The 16,165-nt window shown below is 40.7% G+C and overlaps 2 protein-coding genes across 5 annotated transcripts in view; one reads left to right on the top strand and one right to left on the bottom strand.

Annotated features, from left to right (window-relative positions):
• rgl2 (ral guanine nucleotide dissociation stimulator-like 2) overlaps positions 1 to 5,452 on the top strand; it is a 29,680-nt gene extending 24,228 nt beyond the window's left edge. For all 3 annotated transcript variants that reach the window (XM_023407149.2, XM_023407148.2, XM_023407150.2), the window contains 8 exons: positions 78 to 164; positions 264 to 296; positions 777 to 898; positions 1,024 to 1,110; positions 1,765 to 1,858; positions 2,053 to 2,277; positions 2,512 to 2,626; positions 3,227 to 5,452. In XM_023407149.2, the coding sequence (XP_023262917.1) occupies positions 78 to 164; positions 264 to 296; positions 777 to 898; positions 1,024 to 1,110; positions 1,765 to 1,858; positions 2,053 to 2,277; positions 2,512 to 2,626; positions 3,227 to 3,408 (945 nt within the window). In that variant the 3' untranslated portion in view covers positions 3,409 to 5,452. The remainder of the gene's footprint in view (positions 1 to 77; positions 165 to 263; positions 297 to 776; positions 899 to 1,023; positions 1,111 to 1,764; positions 1,859 to 2,052; positions 2,278 to 2,511; positions 2,627 to 3,226) is intronic.
• A 413-nt stretch (positions 5,453 to 5,865) lies between these two features.
• Positions 5,866 to 15,839, bottom strand: dnase2 (deoxyribonuclease II, lysosomal). Of its 2 annotated transcripts, none has more exons than XM_087174213.1 (7): positions 15,398 to 15,839; positions 13,763 to 13,860; positions 13,411 to 13,582; positions 12,448 to 12,553; positions 11,250 to 11,414; positions 8,159 to 8,377; positions 5,866 to 7,937 (listed from the first exon to the last, which is right to left on the bottom strand). In XM_087174213.1, exons 1-7 carry the CDS (start codon positions 15,398 to 15,400, stop codon positions 7,567 to 7,569), a joined length of 1,134 nt encoding a protein of 377 aa, XP_087030339.1. In that variant the 5' UTR covers positions 15,401 to 15,839; the 3' UTR covers positions 5,866 to 7,566. The 2 variants fall into 2 exon arrangements, with proteins under 2 accessions (XP_087030339.1, XP_023262919.1); XM_023407151.2 differs by having other exon boundaries at positions 15,481 to 15,838.
• Between the last annotated feature and the right edge of the window lie 326 nt (positions 15,840 to 16,165).

Raw genomic sequence — 16,165 nt, 5'->3', positions numbered from 1 at the left:
TGAGGGCTCTTTACGATGTGGATAGAAATCTCTGGGGAACTGATGAAACACCTTTTCCTTTTTTTGTCTCAACACAGTCCAATGCCCAGGGCACCGTGCCCTACCTGGGTATCTTCCTCACAGACCTCACCATGCTGGACACAGCTGTCAAAGACAGGCTGGATGTAAGTTCATCTCTATCAAGGGGAAACCTGGTCAGATCCCCTGGAAGTTGCTCAGTATTTTCCAATGATCAGACTTACAACCTGTCACTTCCTTTGCAGAATGGCTACATCAACTTTGACAAAAGGAGAAGGGTGAGTGTTGCAATACGTATTACTTTGAAATTTGAAAGGTTAAAAGATGAATACATTATCTGCTGCAGTGCTCCTGAATGAGGATGTCCTTAAACTTAGCTGATGATTAGATAATGAACAGTTTTCGACGAGTGAAGCAGCAAAATAAGCTTCACTTTCTGCAGCATTAACGGCTCTAACAGGCTGCAAGCAGTAAGGACTCCGACGGTGAGAATTGGAGCACCCTGACAAAAATCCTGTGACCCTGAGATAATAGAAGCTACAGTAAGAAGAGAGATAGGAAGGATCGTTTTCAAGATAAGAGTGTATTAGAGTGAGCAGAGGTAACAGAATTTCTGAGGGAGGAAATGATTAAGTGGAAAGTGCCGTGAAGTCCTAGATGAGAAAAAAAGTTGCTGCACAGTAATACTAGATCAGCCAACATGTGTGCTTTTTTTATTTATTATGAAACCTTGCGGTGATGCGGCTCTTTGTTAACAGGAATTTGAGGTTTTAGCTCAAATCCGGCTCCTGCAGTCTTCCTGCAAAAACTGTGTTTTCAGCACTGACGAGTCCTTCATGCAGTGGTATCACAGCGTACCTACACTAACAGAGGAGGAAAGGTAAACACACCTTCAGTTACTGATTATGAAAACATCTTGAATGCATTCAATTTTTTTTTTAATTTGAGCAAGTTATGTTTGTTGCCGTCACTGAGAAATTGTGTTTGTGATGATCTCTATCACAGTTACAGACTGTCCAATGAAATCGAAGCGCCCAGTGAGCCGAGCCCCCGTGGCCTTACTCCAACAGTCATCATCACACAGTGCCCAGAGTAAGCCGAGCTGAGCGTCACACACACTTAAACACAAACTATAAATGATATAATATTCGCACAAAGAGCCTTACAGTTCATAATATCCAGTAGGATTTAGGTTGTTTTTGACTCTTCGTTCATGATAAAACTAAGAGGCCGCTCCAGCACTTTTACACATGACATTTAATTTACACATCACAAGGAGAACTACACGGAGAGTGAAAACAGGTGCATGATACCTTTCTGTCCTTCTGAAGGAGCGTCTCAAAAGTACGTGAGGCTGTGAGTTCCTGTGTCTGATGACGGCCAGTACAGCGTTGCATTGTGGGAAATGTATCGTTTTGGTGCTTGACTCTATGATCTAAGTCAAAATATGATTCCATTTTAACCATTATTTATTTATTTATTTTATGACAGAATGAATGTATGAATTAGTGCTTGAAGAATTTGTTGATTAATCAGTAGTAAAATGAGCTAAATGCTAATATTAGCATATCACCATAGCCACCATCTGAGTTCAAACATTTCCTTAGGCTCTGAGAAATTTTGTTTTCCAGCATTTTGTAGACTAGTGATTAAATAATTAACAGAAAAAAAGGCAATTGGATTAAATGAATAATGAAAACAATCATTATTTGCATCCCTAATAAGAATGTGTTCATGTGTTGGCAGCTTGAGCACGTCGCGGACCAGCCTGGCTGGTGACAGCGACAGCCTCTTTGACTTCCCCTCACCTGTCAACAACCTGCTGTCAAAACTCACAAAGGTAATATCCTGGTATTCATGTGTTTAAACCAACTGTGCATTTATATTAGCTCGTTTCAAAGACGCTGTTCGCAGAAGCAGCTCTTTTTCGCTTTTGTCTAAATCTGCATGACAGCGACTCAACTCGGTCATTATTCCAGAAGAACAATCATGTCCTTGGTTATCATTAGCAATGTCACTTTTATTCTATTGCAGCATATGAGATCTCCATCTGTGTCCTGTCTGGATGTTGACACGTCGCCTCCTACCAATGACTCCACCCCCGCCGCGTTGACTCCAACCACTCCCACAAAATCCCACCGCCGATCGGCCTCCTGCGGCAACAACCCCCCCAATAACATCCAAGGCTCTGGGCCCGACATGCGAATCATCAGGATACGGATGGACCTGCAGGATGGAAACCTATACCGAAGCATACTGGTAATAATTCACACTATTTGATTCTAATTTACAGCAGCAGCCGTGACATTGTCGAAAATGCTCTGTCCCAAATTATCTGTGACACGGTGCACTTAAAGCTTCACTTCCTCTTATCTGCAAGGATCCCGTAATGATAGTCATCAGAATCAGATCCTCAGGATACAATGGACCTAGGATATCATTATTGCAAATCAAGCTGTCCTAGTGTCATTGTTATTCTCCTCTCTCCCCCAGGTTACGAGCAATGATAAGACCCCCACTGTGATCAGCTCTGCCTTAGAAAAGCACAATCAGGACCCCAAACAGGCGTCCAAATATGAGCTGATCCAGCTTCTGCCTGAAGGAAGAGGTAACGATCTAAAGAGGAACGAATCCCCTCCACCTGTCTGAAATGTACATTGTGTTTCTGAAGCCAGTTTTATGTCAAAATGGAGAAAAAAACCTGAATAATAATGATAATTTGACTTTTAAAAATCATACAGAGAGAAAATGATTACGATGTTGGTTGTTTGCTGAATGTTTGGTGCAGAAAGTCCCTCTGTGTGCAGAAATCAGTTTTGCTTTTTGTTACATCACTTACATGTTTGACCTTCACTGTGCAGAATAATGTATGTGCAGAGTTTAACACCAGAAGTCTGTTCACGTCCGGCCGCTGAGGGAGGAGAGCTTCTCTGTGCTCAGCTTTAATCTGACTTTAAGATGGGGACATAAACAAGATTGATTTTGTGACACAGCTACAGCCGTTTGTTTGTAGTTTGGAGACAATTGTGGTCAAGTGTGCAACTTGTAAGACAACAGTGGAGATATGACGGAGGGAGAGCGAGAGAGAGAAGGAAGGAAGGAAGGAAGGAAGGACATGCATTCCTCACCTAGACGTGATCCGGAGATGTTGTGGTTCACGGTTGAGAAGCTCTATTGAATCTTTGTCTCTCTTCTTCTCTTGACGCAGAACTGGTCATCCCTGCTACAGGAAACGTCTTCTACGCCATGACATCATCTAGTGTTGACTTCCTGTTGAGGAGGAAAGGCGGGAACACTCCTCTCGGCTCACAGCCGATCAGCACAGAGACGAGCGCCACGTTTCCTCGAATCAAGGCCAAGGGGAGGAGACTGGTCAGGACTCTGTTTTGACGTCAGATTTTCCTCGACTTTGTTCACAGCACAGTGACATTTTTCTCGTGCTCCTGACATGAACGCAGAGCGATCCCTCACAGACAGATAATGTGGCCTTCTCCGTGCAAAACAAACAAACAAAAAAAAAAAACTCTACATCTGCCTTTATCCCATGCTCCTACAAAGCTGGTTCTACCAAAACACCAAGACCAAGACCACGTGAGTCAGACGTTTCAGACCCCTGCCGCCCCTCTGTGTCCACCACAGCCGTCTGCTGCTGAAGAACACTGTCAGTTTTTTTCCAAACAATATGCATAACTAATTTACACCCAGAGGAAAAGCAATGGAAGCCTTTTAACTGAGTGATTTTGGTGCTGGCTCTCGAGTCCCAGTCAGGTAGCACTTAAAAAACATTTCTTTTTCTTTTTTTTTCTCATTCCATCTCAATGAATAAGATGTGTTTTTAATTACCACCAAGAAATCCCTTGTTGTCGTGTGCCTCAGCTGTGAGTGACATGTCCAAATGTAAGAAGATTTAATTGGTCAGAACGTGTTTTCAGTGATCACCCATGAGGCCGTCGGAGGATTTACGACTGTTTTGGGGAAGAATCATGATGAAATCTGAAAGTACAGAGCCTGTCTGGTCTGGTCCTGGTAAACAACACACATCAGGAGGACACGTGGAAGAAGATGCAGGGGATGTGCATCATTGTAGCAAAACACTGGAGCTTGTCATATGAGATATATGTTTTTTGTATATATTTATATATTTTGTACGTCTGCGTGATGTCAACATTGTGTTTACACTGGCAAGGAGCTCTATGTCCATATGTCTGAATTGTCAAGTAACTAATTCATCAAGGAAAAATACATCAAATACCTGCAGTGTCCACTTTAAAACAGGCCAGCACATGTAAAACATAAAGCTGCATTAATCTATATTTTTATATTAACATCAAATCGTAAATGTGAAGGTGAAAAAGTTGTGAAGAACCTGTGTCCGATCATCACCGACTCTGCAGCTCTAGTGAGGTTTTTTAGCTTGTTTTGGTTACACAGCCCAGAAATGTATGTCATGGTTCCCTGTCACAGCTGTTGTCAAAACCTTTTCAAGCAGCAGCAGTTTTCAGCAAAAAACAAACAAACAAAAAAAAGCTCTAACTAGCAAACAGACAGTAAAACATCTAGAAGTGAAATATCTGAGTGAGCCAAATTCTCTCAGAAGTTGCTAGAGACCAAACTAGAACTAAAGCAGTGTAATATGGACTTGTTTTCATTAGACGGACAGACAGACAACTCTCGCAGCTGTCAGCGAAACAACTTAATAAGGCAATAATATACTAAACAGCTCATTTCGGTGCATTTCTTCCCCCTGGTGGCCAAAAACTCATTACTGCAGCTTTAAAAACAACTAGCAGCTTTTTCTAACCTTGTGGCTTTGCTTCAGTTTATCACTGTGGTGCCAAACCCATAAGGACAACAATAAGAAAAAGAACTATATATATATATATATATATATATATAAATCTATATATATAAACCACCGGTTAGGTTTAAGGTTTTCCAGGTCTGAACTTCTCAACAGAGCATAAGCTAAACTTAATTTATGCAGACTTTGCAGCAGCTCAGCAGGACACATCTTCACTGCTGTTTACATTCAGCACAAAGACTCAGCTCTGATCGCTCTTTTTGGAACAACTTCAGTGTAGGTTTGAAACACCCAACCTCGACTTTGACATAAGTCTTGTGACCTCTGGTTGTCGTAATCCCTGCTCAACGCTGGTGAGGCCTCCTTATCGGCCGAGGCACGAGCATGACTGGACCGGGGAGAGGGTTCTGGGTAATAATAGATGACGTGTGCTAGCGTAATGCTATGCGACTGATTGCTTTAGTGCCTTTCTCTAAAGGGTGCTCACCTTTCCCATGATTGCATTAGAATGTATACAGTATACATGGAGGCAATGCAGTCACCTCCAGTGCTGTGTAGTCTCACATCAAAGCTCTTTATGCACTACATACAGGATGTCCTATTTTTGTGGTAATAAATTTACTTTTATATGAATTTCATTGCTTTTGACTGATGTGCTGTAACATCTTCCAGGTCCAATACAGACATACCTTCCATGCTGCTGATTATCCCATCAAAAGAATTAAGACTGTCTCCACATGTCAAATTCTGACATTTCTATTTTTCTCACAGATAAAGAAAACAAAGCAAGGTGAACATACATCAGCTACAAAAAAAAAAAATACACCTCTGTTCTAGTGTTTTTGTTCAGATTCAAGACAGCCAGCATCTCTATCTTCAAGCAAAATCAAGGTCAGAACGAATGTATGTGGAACGAGACATAACAAAACATATTTCTGGATATGTCAGAAAAGCACATCTGAAATACACAGACACTCTTTCAAACCCAGTTAATAATACAAACATTCATTAAACACAAAAGTATTAAAGCATTCCTCACACCTGAATGTTGTCAGTGTCTGTAATTTAATATCGTCAGTAAAAAGTGTGCGTGTGCTCAATGTTACAATTAATCCCACATGTTCATGAATTTAAAATCCCATAAAAATCCATTTTCATACAGTTTCAACGAAGCAAAGCCTGATGCTCTCCCTGAGAACAAACCCACAAACCAGCTAATGTTGATTTAAACATAAAAAGTCAGAGTTAATGAAGCAGCACTCATCCAGTTCAGTTTCAGTTAAAACAGTACGCAGCGGCTGTAAAGACACTCGACACCATTTCTTTCATTTAAGGTGCCACTTTGAGGCTTTCATCATATTTCCCACAAACCCCTCTGCTTCCCATCAGATCTGACTTCTTGTCCTCCTTCAGCATTGTTCTGGATGCTTTAAACATAGAGGAGGATGTAACAGCAAAAAACATGGAACAAATGAATGAACAAGCAAAACAGTTTTTGTGCTTTAAAAGTCCCTGACAACAAGTTTTGTCAGTCAGTGTTTTACTGTGAGTAACGGAGTCCTGCATGAACACACCATCTTCTGCTAAACTTGGGTCAGTTTTGTTTATTTTCAATGAGAGACGTCTGTGTTTTTCCTCTGTGCTCTTCCCACTGGTCTGAAGTGGGTGAGACTCAGTTGAACAGAGGTGCTGTCACGCACGTCTGCGCACCGGATTTATAAACCTTAATTCAGAATCTGACGTCAGTTGTTTGGTCACTGGCAGTCGAGGATACTCAAACCACACAACCACAGAAGTTTTTAACTCCTGACAGATAAAGATAAAGATACCTAAGAATGTTTTGTTTTACTTTCAGTCATGAATATTTAATAGTATAAAGACATCTTATCGAGTGTTAAATCCAGTGTGATCGAGAGCTGAAGTCAAACAGTAACTTCCAGTCTCTGCTCCGTCACTACAGCGATTACTAAAAGCCTTGGAGCAGAGCCTGTTTCCACAGTCTGTCATGTGGCTCGCTTTATGTGTGTTTAGATAAGGACGGTAGTTTTTATATCAATGATTATTCATATTTATGTATTTAGCTGCCTTTAATGAACACCATTTCCCATAAGCCTAAATTGGACTAAATTTCCCGGCTGGACAGAAAAGGGGCGTCCATGAACAGTTTGAGGGGTGGTGGTTAGTGCAGACATGTCTGTAATAACAGCAGCACAGAGAGGTTTTTAGACAGCAGGGATTACAATTAGAAACCAATTGATGTTGATGCAAAGTACCATTACTGCTACACTTTCATTATTTAACCTTTTTGTGCTCACAAAGAAATCTTTGTTTAACTTAAGATTTCATTTTCTCATGGCAGCTGCTGTAGTGGAGCTGATTTGTCTTGGAAAGTAAATTTTAAATTATAAAGCTTCATTTTTCATGAAAGACCGATGAAAGAAATGTTGAGCGACGGCACTGAGTTTCAGAAGCAAGCGGAACAGAGGCCGACCCGGACATGACGTCATGACTCCGGGTCACCATACATTTAAGGGAATGACTGCGTCACCTCAAACTATCACAAAAGCACATAATTGTAGAAATCATCATATTAATTTCAAAATGGTAGACATGGGTCATCTCACTAAACATAGAAGGAAATATATACAATCAACAAAATGTTGAAATATTCCTCTTAGAAACACGCGGGATGCAGCGTAATGGCCTTACTCACGCCCCGGTTGACCCATCTGTCTCCAGCAGCTGCATCAACAGCTGGTTCCTCCTCCACACGCCTCACACTGTAACGCCGCCGTCCGGTAAGCCTTCCACACCACCGGGTCCTGCAGACACACCGTGCCTCCGCCTCGCTTCTCCTCCGCCTCGTTCCGGTTTATGTCTCCCACACACACCCAGCCTCCTCCCTTGACGCCGTCCCCCGCCGCCTTGGGGCTGACGGCCCACTTGGAGTGATCCTGGCTGGTTTTGAAAGTGAACGTCTGCCCCGGGTTGATGAGGCTGATGTCCAGGACGTTCCAGCCCAGCGAGCAGTCGGAAGGGAGGACGCCTGTGGAGCGAACCCAGAACTGGACCAAGAGGTCTGACCCGAGGGCCGGGGCAACCCAGGAGTGATAGAGGTCTGATGAAGCAGAGAGGGAAGAAGGGTGAGAACATGTTTTTATTTTTTATTTCCTGTAAACTGTCTGTATGCTCTTAATAATATCATAATAGGTCACTCAAAAAGTGACGTATTTGAATATCACAGTAAGATCTTTTCATGTTCACACTAAAAAACTAAACGTGAAGGTGAACTGCAGCCAGAACAAACTTTAAACTACTTTTATTTCTCCAAAGTCGTACCATTGTCAAAAGAAGATCCTTTGGCAAAGCTGATGAAGTTGGTTCCATCCTTTGAGGTCAAAGTCACGCTGCGATTGGACACGGCTTTGGCATGTGGAAAGATGTGACCAGACAGATGTTTCTTCTCACAGACGGCAGCCAGCGCAGGCACCAGGGACGCCAAGGACTCGGGGACATCGCAGTCGTACACATTAGGCTGATTGATCTGCAGCTGCTCTCCTGTGGTGCCAAACAAATGAGATTTAAGGCAAAGGCTGCTAACGGCACTCAGGAATCACAACTTGCTTAGTTCAGTAAACGAAGAGCACCGTCTCGGTCACATTTTTGTAAAGGAACAACCTGCAACTCTGCACAGCTGTTTACAGCAATGAGGAAAATACATGTATGTGTTTTTGGAGTTATTTTCTTACATGTAATTTTCCTTTATTTATCGACAGTTACTCCAGGTGTTCACACTGCCTCTGTCCCAGTAGATTTCTCCCTGTAGGATTCTTCATGTAAAACAGCAGTGATGGAGAGTAACTTGTGTCAGTTACTGGGTGAAAAGAAAAACCACGTACACATTTCTTTCACAAGGCTTTTGAATAAACTTTTAAATATTTCACATACTTCTGCATTCATTGCCTATTGGTGTTTCTGTTTCTATTGTTTTTATTTTTTTTGTCTAGAGTAATTTGTCTGCATGTGTTTGTCGTTCATTTTGTTTTTGTGACTATTATTATTATTATTATTATTATTATTATTATTATAAAAAGACAGTTTGTTGTTGTCAGTAACAACACAACACTTAACTGTAATTCTAACCTCAGCACATTGTGCACTTCAGCTGCTTACTGAGCTCCATTATGGCTGCAAGTGAGGATCGCTTTCATTATTAATTAATCAGCGCATTATTTTCGAATTAATTGATTCATCATTTATTCAACACAATGTCAGTAATTCGTGAACAATGTCCATCACGATTTCCCAGAGCCCCCCGGTGATGTCTTCAAACTGCTTGTTTTGTCCGACCAACAGTCCCAACCTCAAATATATTTAATCCAAATTTATATAAAACTGAGAAAAGCAGCAAATCATCATATTTGAGAAGCTGAAACCAGAGAATGTTTGTCGCATTAAGCCGTTATAGATGCCCTGACTTCTCCCTTCCTGACTTGGTTTTGTTTGAGTGAAATGCCTCAACTGCCCCTGAGTGTATTACCATGAAATGTGTTCACACATTCATACCGCCTTTAGGATGGATGAACTTAGGACTGATATTCCTCTGACTTTTCATCTTGCTTGATAAATAACTTTGAATCACCCAGTGAAATCTCTGTCGATTCAATTCATGACACTTGACTAATCAGTAAATCTACGGTGGCCGTGAGGGCTCAGTAGACAAAACACAAGCAAATAAAAACAGCATTTTTTTTCGGCAACAGGCTAATGCAAGGTGGACAACAAACATGTAATATTATAATGTCATTAGCTCTTTTTTCCAACATCACTGATACATCACATCACACTCCACCTCAGTAACTGCACGAGCCACAAACAGCAACAAGGCGCGTGCCCCAGGTGTGTCTGTGGAATCAGTTGTTTTATTCATTTCCATCGCGCTGAGTGACTTGCAGCATTTCTGTTTGCGGTTGTGTGTCTGAATTTGCAGCATGTTCATGTATTTGCTTGTGTTTTCTCACTTTGCAGCCTTTTGTTTTTCTGTGCACGTGCTGTCAAACCGATACTACTACTTGTACTTGTGTGTGTTTCTGTAAAGTTGCAGTGTGTTGAGCTTTCAGGGCCACCGTATTAAACAGTTTGTCGTTTCAGCTCTAAATAAATGCATAAAACATAAGCAGTTATGCTAATCAAATCTACAATTAGGCTAATTAAAATATAAATGAGCAAATATTTCTGACAACATATAGTCTTCACATAATGGATAGGTAGTATTTATGAACTCGGTGTAAAAAAAAAAAACAAAAAAAAACGTAGTAGCTGTGTTAAATTTCCGTTCCGCCTCATTAATGTGCAAATTCATGCTGCAAGGTGTTGTAAAATGAAACGTGACAAGGCTGTGATCACCTTCTGCTGTCGGACACAACATCTATACGCTGCGCATCCACGTCACCCCGGACACTGTGACGCTCTCAACATCCCAGCTGGAGAGGCGAGAGTCTGATGAAACAAATGCCTGCCGCAGTGTGAGGGCCAATATCTCTATGGTTACAAACCTCAATCTAATTACATTACCCCAGGCACTGCCTTAGCAACTGTGCCAACTGCTGGGTCTGCCAGGGAACTGCAGAGGCAGCGCACTGACATGGTGATGACACCTGTTTACGCTGATTATGTTGGTTAGGGATTGTTGCTGTTGTTGTGTCAATACCTGACTGGATTATCAAGTACCTGGGTGACAACGAGACAACAGCACCTGAAGAAACCGCTCTCAAAAAGAGACACCCCTTGTGATAAATAATGCCACAACTACGCTGAAAACATCATTTGTGATTCAATACCTTAAAAAGTGTGTTATGGTTTGACAGAGGCAGAAAATTGTGTTATTTCTATACTTAAAAACAGCAGATACATCCTCATGGGAAACTAAAACTCTACTCAAACTTTTAACTCTTAAGATATATTATATATCATGACAGGTTTTGGAGGCAGGTAAGTGATTGGCTGATATGATAAATAATATGAAACTTAAATAAAAAAGACCTAATATATCAGCAAAACAAAATATCTGCTTATTTTTATTTTAATCTTATAGACAAAATAGCAGCATTTCAGAGGCTGTAGCAACTGGAATTTCTAATATACTGCACAAAAAGTGACCTATTTTTTTCCAACAATATAGATAGGAATTTGAAAATGAACTCTTCGGTTCCTTGTTAATTAAATCGCACTGAGCCAGAACAATATAATGTAATAGCAGACACGAGGCAGAGTATGAATTTTCATTAGCTGTCTGGTCCTTCTCTTCACAACTCACATAACTGTAATGTGATAACACCACCCATCTAAACATCCTCATAAAGTGCTGACTGCGCTTTTACAACAACTCTGCCTGCGCTGAGACGGCCACGTGGCAGGACTCCGGTCTTACCGATGGTCTGGAAGCGGTCGAGCGGGTAGGAGACGCAGATGAAGTTTTGTCCGTTGGTCAGACCGGTGCTGGGGTAATAATACTCTCCTGCCTGACGCACAGGGGGGAAGTGAGGGGTGCTGTGGACCAACCAGAAGCCCTGATTTTTGTCCAGCAGCACAACACCTGAGGAGCAGAGATATTTTAAAATGTCAGCAAATTCATGTCAAGCACCAACAACTGAAAGTTATTCCAGTGTGTAAAGTAGTTCACAAACAATTTGGGACAAAAGAAAAGAAAAACAGACAACGACAAATGGTTATTACTCCAAACAAAACCGTACAGTCGACGTAGCACACATCTATCACAAACTATATGATATCAAAAAATCTCAAAGTCTGCGACTCACTACAGCTGCTCCATAAATCCACCACTTCAACAGAAACACAAATGTTGTTTCACATCATGATCCCGTCTTTCTTAAACATGCAGATTTTTATTAGTTATTTTCCTTGTCTGTTATTTTACACAACTTTTGGATGCTTTCACATTTTGTGCCTTATACATACAAGATACCAGATTTCTGCTGTTGTTAAATCTACCATGTAGTTTTAGTAGTTTTATTTATGGCATTCTTCTGAAGTATTTAAACTGGATTTCCATTTATTTTATATGTATTTCCCCATACATTCACATAGTAAGTAACAAAGGGTCATACAAGTCAACAATACACTCAGTCACCAGCTAAAGTGTTCCTGTTATTATTATTATCATAGTAAAAAAATATTTGAATCTATCATTATTATCTATTATTTTGAAATGTCACCTCCCTCCTTCTGTTCGGGCAGCCTCAGCATTTCTTCACATGTGACGATCAATGCTTTATGAATTTGAGAACTTGGTGTTTAGCCTACACTCACTGACGTAAACGGGGTGGACAACGAAACAGGAAGACTTGTCAGTGCACCTCTAAAACTGAACATTACAACCTTCATGAAGGAGCGGTTTCATTCAGGACTGTTGTATCAGACAACATTCATTTTAGCTGGGTGAAACCAGTATATAAGATTTATAAAGATTTAAGAAATCCATAATTTCATACATTACAACAGACTGACACTTCATACACTGTTGTCCTTATTGGCTTATTTTGACTATTAAGCCAAATGTTCTGCAGCCTGTCTAGGCAATAGGAGTTTCAGACTGTTGTGGTGTTCACCTTTCGTGTGCCCCCCTCCGCTGCGTCCAGTGTTGACAACCCATCTGTCACCAAAGTCCTCAGGTGGCCTCTGGTCATTGTACAGGATGTATGCTACCTCTCTGCTCTGTGAAGGGGGCAGAGGTTGGTTTTCTTTTAGCTGAAGTTAAAAACCATCATATTTGGACACATAACACAAAAACCACAAGCACCATCACGTTTAAGCTGAAACCCAAAATAAAACAGGACTTGGATTAGTTAAGTGTAATTCCTATACATGTTTTGTATGTAGGGTTCTTGCAGTTGAACCTGTTGTGTTACGACTCCAGCAGCTGCAGTGGGACAAACAGACAAGCTGCATACAAATAGACAAGCTAAGTTTTCAGTTCTCATTCTCAGTTTCTTTTTCTGATATAATAATGATGAGTGGTGCTAACAGGAAAAAAGCTTACAACTGCATTTTAATAAGTCTGTCTATGAAGAGAGAAGTCATGAGACTGCAGTGAAAAAGCAGAAGCAGACAAAAATAAATTACATCTGCTTTTGGTATTCTACTTGATGTTGCTTAGGTAAAACCACTCTATGGCTAAAGCTAAAGGGGCAGCCAAATAAATACATACATAATAAAACTAAAGTGAGGACAAAAACAACCCAATCTTATTACAAAAACTTTATCCTTTGGACTTTGAAGATAACATCAATTTTAGAGTAACTGCAGTGTCGAGTCCTTGATTTGTAAGAGATGATCAACTGGATAAATCAATATTTCTAAAGGACGTCATTTGTATTTTAGAGAAATGTCAACAAATCCCTGGCTGTCATAAAAAAGCCTTTGGCTTGACCGTTTCACATTAAACCTGCATATATTTATTGCATGAATAATAAGCAGCTGAAAACTGTGTAATAATTTTAGCCAACATCAGTAAAACAAAACTGAGTTTGTTGAATTTGTTACAGACAAAAAGACACCAAATAGGATCAGACCTTTCCTTGTGAGTACAGTTGTCCGACCGTCCTGCCCAAGGCTCCTGAGGTGTCGTTCACTGTTGCCTTCCCTTCGGTCCATCCCTCGCTCCCTTTGTCCAGAAGTAAATACATTTCACCCTTCTCCGGAGACTTACTGCCATGTTTTTTAGGCAGCTTGTACATATAGAACCTAACAAATAGAATAAAGAGAGAGGAAGACGTTTAACAACCACTTACATTGTTGGACATACTAAATTAATTCTCAAATCACCATGTCGGCTTTAGAGGACATTATGTGACTTATGACACCTATTTGGATTTTTAAAAAAACAAACAAAACATATGTTAAGGAATATAACTGATGAATTACCAATCAACAGCCTCTCCTTGGTCATTGTAGCAGCTGATTGGTGAGGTGCCACCTCCTAGTGGCACAAAGGAGATCAGCAGGGAAAGGAGCAGAACCATCTAAGAGACAAACTTACATTAATCATTTGCAGTTACAAGGGTACTCGGGACATTAGCAAATTAAAAGATACGCTCACATATTTTTCAAATCTATCTTGAAACAGTACTGACATGCCCATACAGTATGCAAATTGAAAGGGTTATTGGTCACTGTAATTGTTTCTCCTGTTCATACTGGCTGCAGAGAGATCCCATCCTAAATCAACTTAATGTGAGTGATAAGGGACAAAATCCACAGTCTTGGTTCTGTGCAAAATGCATTCCCAGTTAGAAAAAGTAAGTGGGAATCTTCCAAGGTCCACTCTGGTTAGTAACAAATTCCCTCCTTGTGTTTCCAAGGACAGTGTTGCTGAGCTGCCGTGGAGGGATTGTAACAAAAGAAGGACTTTGGTACTAAAAACACTGTAACTCGGGAAAATACCTCCTTGGTTTGTTTAATTCAGACAGATGAAGCTTCAAGTTTATTTCAGCTGAAATCTGTGGTCAGCATGTTGAGTTAAGATACTGGAGCAATCACTCAAGGCTCTAAGACCAGGCAGAACAACCAGAGCTCCACCTGGACCGACCACAACAAGGCCTCGGACTCAGTGCCCCACACATGGATACAGAGTGCTTGGCAATGTACAAAGTTAATAATACACTGATAACCTTCATCAAGAACAAGCACATGTGGAAAACAACACTGGAAGCCAACTCCAGGTAAGGCACATATCAAGGTGATGCATCAGAAGAAAAGTGAACTGCGAGAAATTCCAAAAACAAAACCATGCAGCCTCACAGTGAGCTGCCACCTGCTCTGTCCCCCTCACATACCCCTGCCCCCTGCCTCACTGCTGCTGAGACGACCTAATGACACACACCTTCCCCTGACTCTCACATACCCCTGCCCCGTCTCACTGCTGCTGAGACGACCTAATGACACACACCTTCCCCTGACTCTCACATACCCCTGCCCCGTCTCACTGCTGCTGAGACGACCTAATGACACACACCTTCCCCTTCCCCTGACTGAGCTGCTGATCAACGCCACTAAGTTAGGAAAAAAACTGAAAATATTCAAAGTGGGCTGACCCTTCCAGCAACCACAACCACATCTCACAACCAATGCACTGAATAACTGAACCTCAAAAATTAATAGTATAAACTAAAATACTAATTAAGTAACAACGATAATGACAAAACAATGATAATGTGAGGGATCAAGGCTGAGTGGAAAGGGAATGGAGCAGCCAAGTCATGTTAAAAGGTCTGTTTCAAATAATATATATATAACCCTAACACACACACACACACACACACACACACACACACTATACTATGCATGCACATAAAGTACTCGAGTAAAGTCTAAGTACTTCAGAAATGTACTTAAGTACAGTACTTGAGTAAATTCACCTCCAATAGTCCAGTACATACAAACATGGGTTTATTTAAATAAAAAAATTAATTAATTCCCAGCACTGGATTTACGAGGGATCGTGCCATACGAACGAAACAACACACATACTTAAAACATATAACTTTAAGTTACACTGACCATAGAAATCACAGTAAATCCAATTGCACGTCGCAACGGCTGAGCTTGTTACCAACTGTTAAAACCACGATTGAAGCACTTACATTCACCTCTCACTGAGCGTGTGTGTCCTCATTCATGTCCTCAAAAGACTGTAAAGTTGTTTTAAGCATGAAGATCTGCTGTAGTTCCCACACCTTAAGTTTCATCTTGAGCTGCACACATCCTTGTTTCGGCCTGGGACTACAAGAGCGGGACGAGACCGTGACGTGACGCAGCCGTTAGCAGCTAGCTAACAACGGCAGGCAACGTCGCTAAAGAAAAATAACTATTGTAATTTATTTAAACACATCAAAAAAACATAATCGAAGTAGTTTTTCTATAAGAATAAACTATGTATGAAACAATGACTCAGGAAATATACGGTGAAAGCCATATTTAAATACTCCGTAGTTTCCAGGCTCCTGTCTCATCCTTGTCTGAAAGTCCTAGGTTTCAGTCAGATGGTCGGTGACGTCACACGACGGGCGGAGCTGGAGAGAAAAGCCAAAAAATACAATATAAAATAATATAAAATAATATAAAATAATATAAAATAATATAATATAATAAAAATACAATACAATATAATATAATAAAAATACAGGTATTGACTGTGGAGTGACATTGATAGGCTTGAGATAAACATAGACACAATGCATAACTAAAGGTTTTAGACTCACAACTCTGAGTAAAACACTGTAATATCACACTAGAAGGATCTATCAATTAGTCATTCCAATAATAATG

This window comes from Seriola lalandi, unplaced genomic scaffold (assembly GCF_002814215.2).
Source record: "Seriola lalandi dorsalis isolate HSWRI2012SDOR001 ecotype SW California unplaced genomic scaffold, Sedor1 jcf7180002054330, whole genome shotgun sequence".
NCBI lineage: Eukaryota > Metazoa > Chordata > Actinopteri > Carangiformes > Carangidae > Seriola > Seriola lalandi.
The sequence above is the reverse complement of the archived record's forward strand: the minus strand, read 5'-3'. Positions and strand labels throughout refer to the sequence as shown.